The sequence below is a fragment of the Cheilinus undulatus genome, linkage group 5 (assembly GCF_018320785.1).
Source record: "Cheilinus undulatus linkage group 5, ASM1832078v1, whole genome shotgun sequence".
Classification (NCBI taxonomy): domain Eukaryota; kingdom Metazoa; phylum Chordata; class Actinopteri; order Labriformes; family Labridae; genus Cheilinus; species Cheilinus undulatus.
The window spans coordinates 18,167,352-18,183,328 of record NC_054869.1 but is presented as its reverse complement, the minus strand read 5'-3'; the positions used below and the strand labels follow the sequence as shown (position 1 = coordinate 18,183,328).

Below are 15,977 nucleotides of genomic sequence, written 5' to 3'. Positions count from 1 at the left end.
GCTGAGAGAAGCTCTGTAAGAGCAGTAACATGCAGCACCTTCTACTGTGGCCTGAAAAGACAGTCAGTCAGCTCATCTGCTGCTGCGTGTCAGTCATCACCTTCCACTCAAGCAGCCATGAGAAAAAGCTAGTTAGCTTACTTAACAGGCTGGCATATGTTGCATTTGAATGTGTGATGATGTATAGTTTGTGAATAAATACAGCTGTTTCAGATTTTTTTTTTTTGCTTTCTTAGCAATTAAAAATAGCTGCTTCAGTTGCATGTATAGCCTTTATTTCACAGACTATAAGCTTCCCATAAAGTGAACTCGTAGCAGGAGTTTGGCATAGTTACGCTGCACTGATAATATTCAAGGTCAGTCTTTATTTGCTTGAAAGCACACTGAACATTGCTTAACATTTCCAGATCCTACATGACAATTAGTTGATTATTATTTCTCACAATACCTCTGTGAGGAGGGGAGGGAGGAGAGAGGAAAATAGAGTGCATGTGTCCTAGATGAGGAGGAAAAAGAGAAACTACATGTGCATCTCTGCCTTGAAGGAACTGTTTACTTGTTTGAGAAAAATGCATCTACTGTAAAGCACTTTCAGCGATCCTGTAAACATCATCCTGTAAACGTTGTTTTTTGAGCTGAGCATTGAACTAAAGGATTAAATGAGGCACCTGTAGAGGTGTGTGCTCTGCTTGTGATGCTTGTGTGTGTATTCCAACAAAAACCGGTATGATGTGTTTTTTAAAACATCTGGTAGTAGTACCATATACCCCAATAGACTTTGGGGAGGGTATGATGGTATTGAAAAAGCAATACCACCCAATCCTAATCAGGGTGACTTTGTGATCCTTTAATCAGATTACTCTGCCACCTGTATGAAGTCCCAATACATTACAAAGCCTAGACTGACCAACAGCTAAACCACCTGCTATATCAAAACACAAAATATGATCCAATCAAGATCAGTCAACACTTTCATAGGTAACTGGGAACGTGACTTGCAGAAAAACTGTTTCACAAATCCATTGCATGGGATTGTTGCACATTCATCTGGGGAAGAAGCCATTGCTGTGTTTGGGAGGGGAAGAACCTCAGAAAAAGAAAAAAAAAAACACTCAGAGGGCGATTGAACAAATATGCTGTTTGTCTCATTCATTATGGTTCAATCAGAGCAATGAAGCACATGATGTGGTGGGCATAATTATGCAACTTTAGAGGGTGAACTTGACACATAGCTGTTGTTGTCAGTTATTAGTGGAGCCAGTTAGTGAAACTAGCTCATGCCGAACCCAGTTGAGAGAACAGCAAAAAACTCCTTTTATGCCAAGAAAAGCTTTCAGTGGGGTTCTTAAAGGCATGAAAAGCCCAAAAAATAAAACTTGAAAATAAATAAATAAATAAATGAACGAAAAATAAAACTTTGTGTCCTGATTTAAATACTGCTGTAGCTAAATCCCAGCTAATCACTCCATCGGCAGCCATTGTATACTGGCTTGCTGTATGCTAAGAAAAGCTTTCAGTGTTGTACAAAGGAAATGTGGTCAGATTATAATAAAACTGACACTTTATTTTAGCTACACCCCAAGCTCATTGCTACACCGGTTGCTCTCATTTGCCAGCTTGCAGGACAACTAAACTCCACTTGATGACACTGCCTCATTCTCTACAAATGACACTGATTGGTCCAGTTCGTTCCCAGACCTGGCACAAATCAGATAGAAGCATTGCAAAAAAGATCTGCCTGATCACAGTCATGGAATCAAGCCAATCCATCAGCTTTGCCAGGTCAGGCAATTGGTATTGAAAGAAAAAAGATCCTGGAAAAAATAACCTGAGGAAATCCATTTTTCTGTCTATAAGCAAAAAAGATCAAATTGAACAATTTAGAACTGGAGTATACTCAGGGTACCGAACGTTTAGATAAGTCAGACGACTAGAAGCACAATACAAGCAGAAGTCAATTCAGTTCTAGTTGTGACCTTACAGTGAGTTCATGTTAAACGAAAGCTCGTAGCAAATCAAAATTATCACAGCTACATTTCATGTTGCCAGTTTGGAATGGCATGATTAGTGGCCAGTTTTTCACACCAAATGGAACTGCGGAGAAAACTGGCAGACACGTTCCACTCTAAATCAGTCTTAAAGCTCCTTTTTTGTCTGTAACAAATTTACTTAGCACCATGCAGTACTGAAAGCCGTCCAGTGGAAAACATGAGAGGTGGATGACTTCCCTTTGCAAATACTTCCACATTTCCCACTGCAGTACACCCCAGAGTCTCTCTGTCTGTTCCTCTTTCTCTGGATCAATACAGTGGCTCTACAGATGATTACAATAACTCCCCTGGAAAGCACGCGGACACATAAAGACATTCCCTAAAGTTCAAAAGGTACCGATCCACTTCACTTACAATGTTGGATTGTAAGCTGCAGTCGGAAGGATGATACTTTTTCCTGATGTACTGAAGCACTGTAGGATTAGTTACCAGAATCGGTAGGGCCCTACATGATGTATGATCCCATAATCCTATTGTCTGTTGTTTTACAGTGGCCTCAACAAGCCAAGCTTAGTCTACCAGTTTGGGTGTTTAGGGTTTTATTTTAGGTGGTTATCTCAGTGACTTGTATCCATATTCAAATGAATACAAAGAGTAGATGAGATGAAATGGTTCTGGGATGATAAAGAAAAAGAAAGGTGAAATCAGGCATTGAACCGTTCATTTTATTGATATCAATGCTAAAATTGAGAGAAAATCTACCTTATAGTGAGGATAGACATTCCCTTCATATCTTAAAATCTAAATAATATATTAACATGATAATAATTTAAATGAGACATATTTTACCCTTTAAGACAAGTTTTGATTGTTCTCAGAGGTCTCCAAAACATGTCTGTGAAGTTTGTTGCTGGAAAAACACTCCAGTTTTGGATTTTTGCGTGTCTAAAAACATCTGTTTCAGCCCTTCTCAGAACGAGCCGTTTCTGTGTCTGTGGCTTTAAATGTTAATGAGCTGTCTGACTCCGCCCCTGACCACACCCCTCTCAGGAAATGGATGCAGCACTCCTGGTGTTACAGACACTTTAATCCAAAGTTCAGGACCTGACTGGGATTTGAAGCATAAATCTCCCAGACTGTAGTCAGCAGGGTAACCCACCGAGCTATCCAGCATCTCAGCTGGTAGCTGGGAGGATCAGTAGAGGAGGGCGGAACTTTCCTCCGAGTGTGGGAGGACCAACCAAACCTTGGGGTGGGTGCTTACGCCCCATGTGAGGTCACCAGGTGTAAAATCTGAGAACAGTTTGTTTCAGCACAACATTTTCTGAAAGGTGGAGAAAGAGAGGGGGAGAGGAAATGGATTTTTCTGGTATTTGAGGGGATTGTGGACAGGCCAGGGGCACATATTTGTGTTAAAAAAAAGCCTGAAAAAGTGATTTTTGCATAATATGTCCCCTTTAATCAACACATTTAAAATTCAAAAGGTTGATTCAATAGGTGCAGCATAAATTGCACACAACACTCAAAACATGAATATAAAAAACATACGTCCACATCTAATATGCAGTATGTATTAAATCTCCAGTACTGCTCCAGTATTGACCTAAATGGGCTGAAGGAACATTTCCAGCTCAGAGAATATTAGGAAAGCTTTATCTATGCTACAGAGAAGCTCATTTGCAAATATTCAATATCCACTCACCACTGAGGAAGTGGGCTCTATATTGAGTTGCAAATGATGTACGTTTGATTAGCATTGGGAGTAGGAAAAACATCACCACAGCCCTTGGTCACCATGTGTTGTTTTGTCTGGGGAAAAATGGCCACAAGCATATTATTGTTGCCTGCTTGTGTTTGTCCTCGCTTTCATCTTGTGCATCCGACCTACTTATTAGAGCTGTCACAGCTCAGTTGCTAGGTTGTTGAATTTAAGAAGTGGGAAGAGTGAAAGACTGAGGCTTTGTTTTGGTCACCAAACAATGAAATGATAGTCAATGTATCCTTTTACTGAAATAATCCCAACACTGTTTACTTATAATCAACAAATATCACGCAGCAGGCTTTAACTGAATATCATCTGTAATTTGACCACCCATCATACAAATACACATGCTCCCTTCCTACGCTGATTTGAGTCAGTGATGATTAATCTCTGTGGGAAGGTAGCTTGTAGTGCTAGAAAGCTAATTCCATGATTTTCTCTATTAATTTAAAGGCTGACCCACCTCTACCTACAAGCTTATGATAGACAATCATGACTGCCAACACATTTTGCATTCATTAGCATTTCCCTTGCATGTTTGATTATTCCTGATGCCGTTTTGGGAGAGAAGAAAGTAGAGGATGGGATATCTTCATTAGTTTAAACACACAGCCTCATCAATTTTCCTTTTCTCTGCATAATGCTGTCATTAACGAAGACGAGTCTGGACTCCTGATTCATTTATGAGACTGCACTGTCATGCTTCACCTTATTTACCCCAACACTCACATGCTCACTCTATGTGTATAGGTGTGTGTTCCTGCCTTTACTGCGTGTGCACGTGCTTGGCTGAGTTTGTAATGAGACTGTGTTTTGGGTCTGCCTGAGACTGGAAAGAACAATGCCGGAGGGTATCGCAATGTCACAGTGCAGAGTTCCTGTCTTGTAGTTCACAGACTGCTCATCTGACAGCCCCAAATATATTTTGGATTTATCCTCAAAAAGCTTTTTAAGGGAAGACAGTTGTTATCAGGGAGTCTAAGCCCGGGATCAGCGGAGAGGGGACCTGAGATAGATGGGGGATAAAAAGACGGGGCAGGTAAGGTTATCCCTTAAGGACAAACTGGAGGATGATTGAAAGGAGGGAAAAGGAACCAATTGGTTTTTGGATCAGAGAGCAGTGACAAACAAAAACACAAAGTTGGTGACCTTGTTGCTGAGATACTTCAGACAAGATACTGAATGATTGATGGTAAAGGAACAGACAAAAGGTTGTTTTAATCTAGCGGTAGCTCTAAGGTTGTTGTATGCATGACTAAAAGAGCTTTGATCATATTTAACTTGGTGGTTTTGTTTAACATTGATCAGATGATGCACAGGCTTACTCTTAAATTATCAAAAATTTTACCAGAATTATGGAATTGTTGTAAAATTATAATTTCATGACAATTCAGCAGTAACTACTGAGATGGCAGAGCATCAACCAGTGAATTAAATTTCCTTCACGTTCCAAATAATGTACTTCACCAAAGATTTGGAGCAATGCTGCTCTTCATCAGCCTAAAGTAACATAAGCATAGCAGCGTACCAAGTGGTGCTGGTAATCACACAGTCACATAAGAAGTCACATGCTAACCTGACATGTTAGATTGATGGACTGTTTCATTCATCTGGGAAACGTCTTATACAAAGCATTTGGGATGGCCAGAACTTTCAAAAAAAAGCTCATACAGTAATTGGATGAATGTGCAATCTGTCACATTTGTGACAGGCCAATCAGAGTGGCAAGATAAGGTGAGGCAGTAGACATGCGCAGCTGCAGAGCTAACCTCAGCTACACAGTCTAGTCCTGCCATAGTATTTGAATGAAAAACTTATTATCTTCTCTGCAAAGAAAAGCTTTCAGTGTGGCTCTTCACTTTCATTTTGACAAAGAAATGTGGTTGAGGTCTGATTAAACTTACGCCTTTTTTTATAGCTATGTCCAAGCTAATGGCTACCAGCTAACAGTAACACCCCACCCCCGTACGATCACAAACTTATACAGAAGCTGATCAGCAGAAGAGTGACACATCTTTTCTGTCATGAAACGCTTCCAGTGTGGCTCTTTACTGTCTTAATAAAGAAATGTGGCCCATTTCTGATAAGAACGGCCGTTACACTAAAACTACATCCAAGCTGGTCCCCTAACCAGCAGTGATATGTAATTCAATTCAATTCAACTTTATTTCAAGCAAATTTAAAACAACCAGGGATGATGAAACTGCTTCACAGTGTAAAAGAAAAACATGAATCAAGAATACATCACTATAAAATAGTAAAATCAATGAAAACAGAACTTCATAAATAATGGTAAAAAGGAATAGTAAAATATAAAATCTGTTGGGATAAAATAACCTCTTATTGAATTGAAAGCCAAAGAGAAGAGATGAGTTTTTAGCAATGATTTAAAATGTTTGGGAGTGGGGGCAGATCTTTAATGAAAGGGTAAGTTGTTCCACAGTTGCAAGGCAGCTACTGCAAAAGCTTGATCTCCCCTGGTTATTTGCCTTGTTCTGGGCACATTGAAGATATAAAAGCATGCATCAGCCTCTCTCAATCTTTGAAAGGGAGGGTAGACTTTACTTGAGCAATTAGCCTGAAGCTCGACTTTACTACAGAAGAGGTCTGCTTATTAAATTTAGAGCTTAATCAGAATAAACACCAAGACTCTAAACTGAGGAACACACACTGGCCCAGATCATGCTGACCAAACACAATGACCTCTGTCTTACTGTCATTCAAAGTCAGAAAATTCAAGGTCATCCATGTTTTAACATCTTTAAGACAGTCAAATAGAGGCTGTAGATCCCCCTAGTTTAACATTTAAGAGGAATGTAGATTTGGAAATCATCTGCAAAACAGTTGAAGGAACACTATATTTTTTCAATTCAAACTATTACAAACATGAGATGTCTGACTAAAATTACCCACTGATTCAAATACAAAATCTCCATTATGTAATCTTCATCTCTTTTCTCTAAGGTAAAACAAGCCCAGCAGCAAACAGATACTACTCTCTAACATTCACATTCAGCTGCTTACAGACACAGTTATCAATACACACAAGTAGCACATCTCCAAAGTTCAACAACCACTCTGAGCAACTCAGCTCAGCAGCCACTGGAAAACAATAAACACATACCGAACCAACTCACCGCCTCCTTCAGCTAATATTAAATCAAAATTTTCTGCTCATGAACACACCATTTTGAAGGAAAAGGCACTCACATCCTGCTGAGCTCCTGTGTTGGTGTTTGTCTTGTCCAGGACACTTTTGTAAATGAGATATCGCAATAAAGGTTCCTGGTTAATCTTGAGTTAATTAAATAAATTCTCTTGTTTATGAATGCTGAAGACAGAAAAACAGGGGCACTTGAACATGCAGGAGGCATACGCAAGGCACAACTTTACATTCAAAGTGAGAGGTACAACACATCAACAGCCCCTAATAGTGTCAGTGGTACTTTCACTGATCTCAAAATGTGTGTGTTTTGTTTCGTTTTTTTTTTTTTTTTGTTCTATGATGACAGCTTCAAGGTCAGCATCAATCATGTTTGTCTATGTGTGCTACAGCCGTTGGCCCCCAGGGTTGTAATGAATCCTAATTTAAGCTTCTATCAGGACATTTCCAGAACGAGGCCGGGGGCTGTTTCCAAGTGACCGAGATGCTGCTCTCACAGGACGAGTCAGACAACAGTGACAAGAAGCACATTTATTCTTACAGGACTTCTAAATGTGGTTCATTTCACCGTCAGTGCAATATCAATGGAGGACAAAATCTTCAGTCATCTCAATATAATCGTATTTGTTACACAATGCACTGCACTGACATTGTCAACTGTTTCATATCCCTTCACAAAACCAAGTACCAAATGATTGTTTTTTCCAGACAGAAACTATCAAGGCTATTTGAGTAATTCTAAAAACAATCAGGAAAACGAATGCAGCTATCATAGCTGAACTGGAATGGTTTTCAAAGATTACATAACTCATTTCTTAACCTCTTAACCCTTATGAGCTATCTTTTTAAAAATAAAACTCCAAAGGTCATGATTCTCAAATGGAATTATGCAGATTACTCAGCCACATTTACTCAGACAATGAAATAAGCAGTGTCAGTCCGTGACTAGGTGTATTGTACAGTTCTGTAACATCACCATTCACCTTGTCCTAGAGACTGGATGAATGAATGGGAAAATGCATCCCATGTTTTACATCTGATATATTTAGCATTAGGCTGTGAGTGATAGTATAGTCTCTGTGACACAAAAACCTACTTCCCGTTTCATAAGTGTTTAATATTTTAAAGCACTACATATGAGCTGAGCCTGAAAGGAACAAAGCAGGGAGGAGGAGGGCGGCGTGACTGAGAAATACAAGCAAGCTTTGATAGTCTGCTTTGTTTGGATTAAACACTACTGTCATTAAAAGATATGCAGAAATAATTCAATTACATGCCTATTCTTGGGATAATTAAAATAATTAACACATTTAGAGAACTGTTTTCTTTTATGACAAGAGATATTAAAGAAGGATGAGCTGATGTTTAAGATTTATCCTTAGGATGTACATTCAAAGCTAGTCTCCCTGCAGGAGTCATTTAAGACAGTACAGCAAGCATGATAAAATCAGTGCACTGGACAAAAGATATTACAGCTATCAGACACTTCATTAATGCCAGAGTTTTACTCACCATTAAGTCATTTCTGTGTTGAACCTTGATAAGTTGATCATTACTGCATTTTTAGGACCCTCTCAATGGGCTTCCGTAACTTGTCTTTCTCTGTCTTGAAGCATGGCTCCTTTGGTGTTTGACGATGTCCACATCTTCAAATTTAGCGCAAGAAGCACGAAAGTCAAGCTATGCAACTACAGCAAGCTAGGATGGCTAATGCTGCAGCGAACAGTTAGCTAATTAAAAAAAAAAAAAGAAAAAAGAGGGGAAACAGCGAGTAATAAAATTTAAAAAACGCCTTCCAGCTTCATGTAAATGGATGGGGAAACTTGTATGAAGTCTCAACAAGCCTTGAGAGTTTTCGCAGCTGGATAGCCGAGGACGATAGAGGGAGGTCCGTGGAAGGTTGGTATGCTAACAGTTAGCCGTTAGAGCTTCTAACGTCTGAACTCGAGTGTTTCTCTCGACTGTTTATCTCCAACAGTTATTTAGCTGCAGCAGTATGTAGCTGCCATACGACGTCTGTCGACGCATTTTTCAGGAAAGCATTTCTTAATGTAAATTAGTTTGGTAACTACTTGGTTTTTTTTAAAGTCAGGCGCGTATCCGGTTCAGGTGTTCTGTCGACTTCTGCTACCTATCAAAACGTGCCACTTTGCGCTTCTGCGCATGGGTAATAGGTTAGACATTTTTCGACAAAGCAGCAGGACACTGCTCACGCGCTGTACAAGGTGAGTCAATGACCGTTACTAAATGTTGTTTGAATGTCAAAATTCAGAAATGGGAACTTAAAAGCGTAATTTCTGTTTTCAGACTCAACTTTTTTCTCTTTCCATTGATCTATTTTGATTGATGGTGTGATATTTGGTCTATTTTACACTAGAACACTTTCATGTTAAACTTGAGTCAATGTAATGGACTCCTACACTGGGCAGATTTGACTTAAGTATTCATACACTGACCTAAAATGCGGCATTTTCCGCCTTTATAAAATACTACAATCTCAAAGAACAGTTAAGATTCCATTTTAGGTAAAGTTTTTTAGCAAAAAAAAAAATGCTATTTTGGACCCATTTATGGAAGCAATTCAAAAAACACAATTAATCTAACAGTTGTTACAAGCAGAGAAAATTACTTTAATGTATGCAAGACAATCAATAATTTGGTATCAAAAGTTTTAGATGATTTTTATGTTTCTATCCTAATGAAAATATGATTGAAATGTAAAGTCTTCACTTGTGCAGTCAAAAGAATATTGTTCCAGTGAATCCTAGATTTGCCAAAGGCTAATGAAGTTACATATTTAGTTAATGAAGCCAAATGCATTTAACTGCTCTGGCCTTAAGGAAGAAAGCCAAGCAGAAGGAATCCCAATGAGAAGCAGAAAATCATGGTGGAATGTGAGGAGAGAATTAAATGAAAGTGCAGCTCCAGTTGGCTCTAAAGCCTGGGATACACAGCAAGAGGAGGTGAGTTAAACAGTCTTGAGAGTAGTGTTTCACCAGTATTCAGTAGCTTCTCTAGTGAGATAACATTGTGTTCTAAGATAAATAACTGAATGTTTTAACTTACTATTGCTCATCTTTGTCACAAAATCCAGGCAGGGCATTGTATCTGTATTCCAAATAATGCTGACAACAGTCATTAGGCCTGTTATATGACTTAATGTCTTATACAACTCCTTGAAGCTCTGTCAGGTTAAAATTGAAGAAATTAGCTAACAAGGTCTGAGAAAAACTGGAAACCGCAGATGCGCCAGACTTTTGTTATCCAATCCACCAAAATGTTGTTTTACAAAATGTAAGACTTACATAAAATAGACTGTAAAACAAAGTGCAATACTCATTCTAAGTCCTCTATCTGTGAAAGTGCATCTGGACTATTGCTTTAAAATCCACACCCTAAATTGCAAGCAGCAAAAAGGAAATGTGCTTTTTTTATGCACTATTGAGTTGATAATGAAATGACTTCCAGCACTTGGCTTTAATCCCTTCCATCATTTACTTTCCAAATCAAAATGTGCTGAGCCATTTTGTTTATTATGTTTCATACTTTCTTATTTAATTTGCCAAATTGTAGCTTGGAACCTTAGGATCTCATTTGACTAATGAGAATTGTGCATGCACCTAATGCTGGATTTGTGGATGACTGTAAAAGTGTGACTTGAAGTTATAATCCTTGTTGTGTTAGTAAAGTGTGTAGGCAGCACATAAGTGCATTGTGCAAAAAAAAATCCATATTTCTTACTGTTTGTTGCAAGCACAAATATGCACATGCAACAAGGCACCAGCTGGGGGTATTTTAGCATGATTATAAAACTGTGTTTGGATGTTGACTGTATATTTCACTGACTTAGTGCTTGATTTTCTTAGGCTTTTATAATGCATCTCCTTTCATCTGTCTCCTGCCATCTCTGCCCATGTCTTTTTCCTTACCTTTAATTCTATCATACTCTAAGATCGCTGTGTATCTCTTACATCTGCGACTGTAAATGCACAACAAATCATGGACTGTAACCTGAGAGGTTGGGCCTCACTGAGCAAGATGGAAAATCAGATGAAGGACTGCAGGAGTTTGGATTAAAAAACAGTAACAACAGGAGGTAAGTCATAAGTAGTGGTTGAAGCTGAATGCTAAAACTCTATTTGGCAAAGTGCAATCTCTCAGTGTATTATGTAACCAATGAGGTGGTGAAGTGCTTTGATTTAGCTGCAAGATCAATTTCAATGAGGTCATTAATATTTGCTTTCTTTTACCTCTTCAGCAGAGTCAGCTGCACTTCTTCATGAGATTTAATGGCTGAGTGTGCTTGAATGCTAAATCACTTTTGGACAGCGATCTGGATGATGCTCAGAGAGCAGGTCTGGAACACTTTGAGAGTACTGTGATGAAAAGCTTTGCAATAACTGCAGCCACTGAAACTAAATGCACTTATTGGCTTTCTCACAATCTGGATCTTCTTTATTATTGCTATTGACAGTCCTATTAAATATCAGAGCACCCTGGTATGGCATGACCTGCTAAGGGGTGAGTTAATTGGGCTACTATCAGATGACAAGGCTTTCAGGCATAAGAGATTTTTTTTTGCTTGATCATAACCTTGCATATTTTCCACATGGTGTGACTAAAACAACATCCATTTTTCAAACCTTTAGGCCTGTGTGTCATTTTTTGTGAATGTAACCCTCACAACTAGCCTACTCTAGCTGACTGATCCTTTTGCTACTGTTTCTCCTAGGGGCAGCCTGACTCAGCATGCTGACTTGTGTGGGAATATACTCACCATGAATCTCCACACTGCTTGTGACTGATAACCATATGCCAGTTGGCTTCTTTTCATGAAAACAAAAAGGCATGTTGGACCCTTGTGCATGCATGGGGCTTGTTGCAGTCCAAGCAAGGACACTGTGACAGATGGACTGTGAAGCTGGGGGACAATCCCTGTACTGGATGAAAATAATGGGAGCTGGCAAAAGGAGACTGTGAATGAGCAAAGAAGCCTGTGTGGAAATAGCTCATCAGGGAGTCTGTTATTATGCACAACCAGGATATATAGCACAGGGTGACATGATACCAAACCCAGAGCCTTGTTACGTAATCCTGTAGTATAGCCCTATAACATTAGCCTTGTTTGTAGTCGCACAGGCTCCAGGACAGAGTAAAGAAATCAGTGGACTGGCAAATCGATGGGTACATCACATGATAGGAGGAGAGGGCACGTCTCAGTATCACCACCATAAAACTTCTCTTTTTCCAATTTGAGGTCACTGTAACCCAAACCATTTCTGTATTCATCATAGGACTGTAGATTGACTTGCTAGAAATGCATATTCTACACGCGTGTTTCACCACATGATCTATACTCACAGAATCGCTTGCGTTTTTACGCAGCTGCTCATCCTCTCCCAGCACTGCGGCCGGGTCCACCACCAGCTTCTCGAAACACGCCGAGCCGAGAGAGGAGCTCTTCTGCTGATACATGATCAGCTGAGAGACGGGCAGCTTGGGGCTCCCGTGCGCCGTCAGCTCGGGTTTGCTCCCCGTGGCTCCAGAAGCTGCGCCAAGGGGATGCAGCAGAGGCTGCCCGTCACTGCTGGTGCCCGGGACCGCATCACCTCCAAGAGTCTGTTTATCTCCTTGAAAAGGCGCCGGTGTAGAACAGAATAGATTCGGCTGGGACGACGAAAAGACCCGGTCCAGCTGTTTCTTTTTCCTCTTAAACATCCATAACCCTGACTCCTTCTTGCTGCCCTCCGCGCCCCCGGCACCGCGACGCTCCGATCCCAGTTTAGGACTGAGCCAGGGCTTGGTTTTCTCTTGGAAATTCTTCCACATCCTCCGCTGATAGGACAGAGACTCCTGTCCCTTCGCGGGGCTCTCATCCTTGGGTGTTTTTTGCTCCATGGTGCCTGTGCAGCAGCCAGCCAGCCTGAGCACACTCCGAGTGGTGCTGTTGGAGAGATGTCACAGTTGGGCTGCTGCAGCTTGGGAGCACTTTCACTGATGATCAGTTTAAAGAGCGCCAAGAAGGAGACGCACAGAGTGATGATGAAAGGGGTGTTAGTCTCACCACGAGCCTTGCAGAATGCCTATGCAAGCAGTGTTGGTTTTTATGGCACACACCGTGCAGCGATCTGGTTAGACGGCATGCAATATCCCTCTGTACTGGAGATGTATCTCCTCTCTGCGGAGACATGCAGTGACTTGTGCAAGATAAATGCTAAACAAATAGTCCGTTTAGTTGTCTTTTCCTCTCTGCTCTGTCCACTGAGCTTTACCAGGCTTCAGTCAAACTTCCCCATTAATTGTTACACATTCAAATGCTGGACGAAGGCTGCACCGCGCCTCCCTCTGGCCAACCATCTCACTCGACTGGATAATCTGTATGCTGGTGATTGCATAATGCAACCTCACAATGCCTCGTGGAGATGTTTATGATTCAGTCGTGCATCCCCTGTCACAACCACCCTCTAAGTTTGTCTGTGTGTACTTTCTCATGTGCTGTGTGTGGGGTTATTTTCAGCCTCTTTATTAGCCCTGTAACAGCAGTGACCTTGGTGAATCAGAGCTGAGTCGGTCTGAAACCTAGGGAGGGATTTCAAGAGTTTTTCTCTGTAGTGACATGTGGATATGTTTTTTTTCTTTTACTGTAGTCTGAATATGTTCAACCCGTCAAATAGGTCAGGCATCAGTGAATGCTATCACCCACATGCAGCAGTGAGGAGGCAGTGCTCAACAGCCTCCTCTCTATCTGTGGATGCTGTACTGGTGCTGTGTTTGTGTATTATAAGTCATTAGGTCTTATCCTCCAGCCCTTACTCCAGTGCTGGCCTGCTCTGTCCCCTGATAACCACTGAGCCAGTAAACACATAAACAAACACATTGCAGCAACAATTACTAGAATGAATGCTTCTCTCTATCTGCAGTGAGGTCACAGAATCATGTTTCCTGCACACTGAGATGATGACTAAATTACTGTAAATAAAAAAGCCCATTGTAATGCCTGGATGGACTTTAGCTAAGGCCTTGTCTGCTGCCTGTACCATGATATGACCTTGGTATCACCTGTAGAAGAGATAACGAAGATTTGACGCAGCCTTCTGTTGCTAACTCTAAGCCCTGACCCTCTCATAATGAGAAAGTGAGCCTTCAATAGAATTTACTGCAACACTGACTTCTATATAACCTTTGTGACCAAACTTTAAAGGCACATTATTAATACCAAAACATTACATCAGAATTTGCAGTTTTAAGTTCTGTGTATCTTGGGATAAGTGCATGATTGCCTTTCCTTCCTACAAAATATAATAACTGAAGAACAACCAGGGGGGCACTGGCAGCGACACAGGCCTATGCCCTGAATCTCTCTCTCATTTAAGTAAATGGAGATTTGGCTGTGTGAGCCAGACACTTCCTTTCAGCCACCACTGGCTTTTCTTTCGGGCCAGCAGGGACAACTGATGAGCCTGCAGTGAGCTGCTCTTTCTGTCTAATGATCCTGCTCACTGTGATACTGGCTCACTGTGTGTGTGTGTTGAGCTGCACACCCACAAATCTACAAAAAATACACGAAAAAGGCCAAAATTGTATTTAGCTGAAGGCAACTGGGTTATTCAGAAGCAAAACAGCTTGACTCATGCTGTGTGATAACGTAGGTGAGGGCTTGTTTAAATGGAACATCGTGAGGTCATTTTCTCTCCAGGTGCTGAATCATACCTCATGGTTCATTCAGACAGAGGGCTGACTGTGTGATGGGCAGGGTTAAACTGTGAGACAAAGCCTTTAGAGATTTAGATTTGGTTAATGTTCCTGTACTTTGTTCCCTTGTCATTTCAGTATGATAACAGCAACCTTCCTCCACCCCAGCTACCTACAATTTGTCTTATCATTGTCTGGGTTAAGCACCTCAGATGTACGCCCCTCATTGCATCCTGCATCTATTGCTGCACTGTATTCGAAAAAGTTGAAAATACTAAAAATATTTGTGTTAAAACTGCTTACACCAAAGATTTTAAGCAGTGGATTTTTTTTTTTTTGAGTAATCCCCGACGAGTTGATAAAACTCAAAATGTTAGAGACAGCTGATAACGTAAAAGTTTTAAGTAACTGAAAAAACAGTATTTGTTTAGTAGCAAGTGCTTAGCCATTTTAAGTCATATCAACTCAGGTTTGCTTGTGCATTTATGTTGGACTAACTTAACTTTTTAAAGTTAAATTACACAGTGGAAAATTTACTACACTTAAAAATTCTTTTGAAATCCGACTCAAAATAACATGTTGAAGAATTTTTTGAAAAACTACCAGTTCTTCATATAGTTCTGCAGTTCTCCCTTATTTCAATTGCATACTTCCATAGAGTTCAGTACATCTTCCTTTTAATGTTTAAGTTGGTCCCAGCAGGCAGTACTCCCCTAACTGAGTTGGTAACTTCACTCAAGGTGCAAAAATGCCCAAAAGCATTTTGGGAAAATTCTAAATATTAAGGGATGATTCCTAAATAATTTGATTAAAATGACAAAAAATACTTAAAGTGACTGTTTACCTTAAAACTAAAGAATGTGTTCTATCAACTCAGAAAAAAACAGTTGACAGCTATTTTGAAATAAATCACTCATCCTTGACTGTCTCTTGATTAAAATCTCACTTATCAAGCACCTGGAGAATCTCTTCACCAAGCACTTTCAGAAATTCAATAGAGGGCTGCTTGCAGCCTATGTTGACTTCCAGAAGGCGTTCAACTCAGTGAGATGCCCTCTGGAGGATTCTGGAGCTCTGCGGGAACCCATGTCTGCTCATCCAGCTAATGGCACCACCTCTAACTTCTTCTCAGTTGATCACGGGGTAAGGCAGTGGTACGTCTTAGCCGCTAGACTCTTTAGTACCTGTATGGACTGGATAATGGGACAAGTAACAGAGGCAGTGAACTGTGGCATTTTGTAAGGCCTGGACGTTGACTGTTGGCCAGAGGCGCTGACTGGACTCCTTTGTTACAACTTCTCTTTGATGCACTTTTGGGTATTGTTGGCAAGACCATGTGTTTGATGCTGATGTACTCAGAAGAGCAAGG

At 40.5% G+C, this 15,977-nt stretch overlaps 1 protein-coding gene and 1 long non-coding RNA gene across 2 annotated transcripts in view; one reads left to right on the top strand and one right to left on the bottom strand.

Annotated features, from left to right (window-relative positions):
• Positions 1-13,792, bottom strand: part of LOC121509559 (multiple C2 and transmembrane domain-containing protein 1-like) — a 213,650-nt gene extending 199,858 nt beyond the window's left edge. Inside the window, exon 1 of the mRNA XM_041787013.1 lies at positions 12,278-13,792. Coding sequence (XP_041642947.1) covers positions 12,278-12,814 — 537 coding nt within the window. The 5' untranslated portion in view covers positions 12,815-13,792. The remainder of the gene's footprint in view (positions 1-12,277) is intronic.
• Positions 10,880-12,024, top strand: LOC121509582. Its single transcript, XR_005991884.1, has 3 exons — positions 10,880-11,012; positions 11,175-11,271; positions 11,649-12,024. It is a non-coding gene; the product is annotated as an uncharacterized LOC121509582 (long non-coding RNA).
• Positions 13,793-15,977: the final 2,185 nt, after the last annotated feature.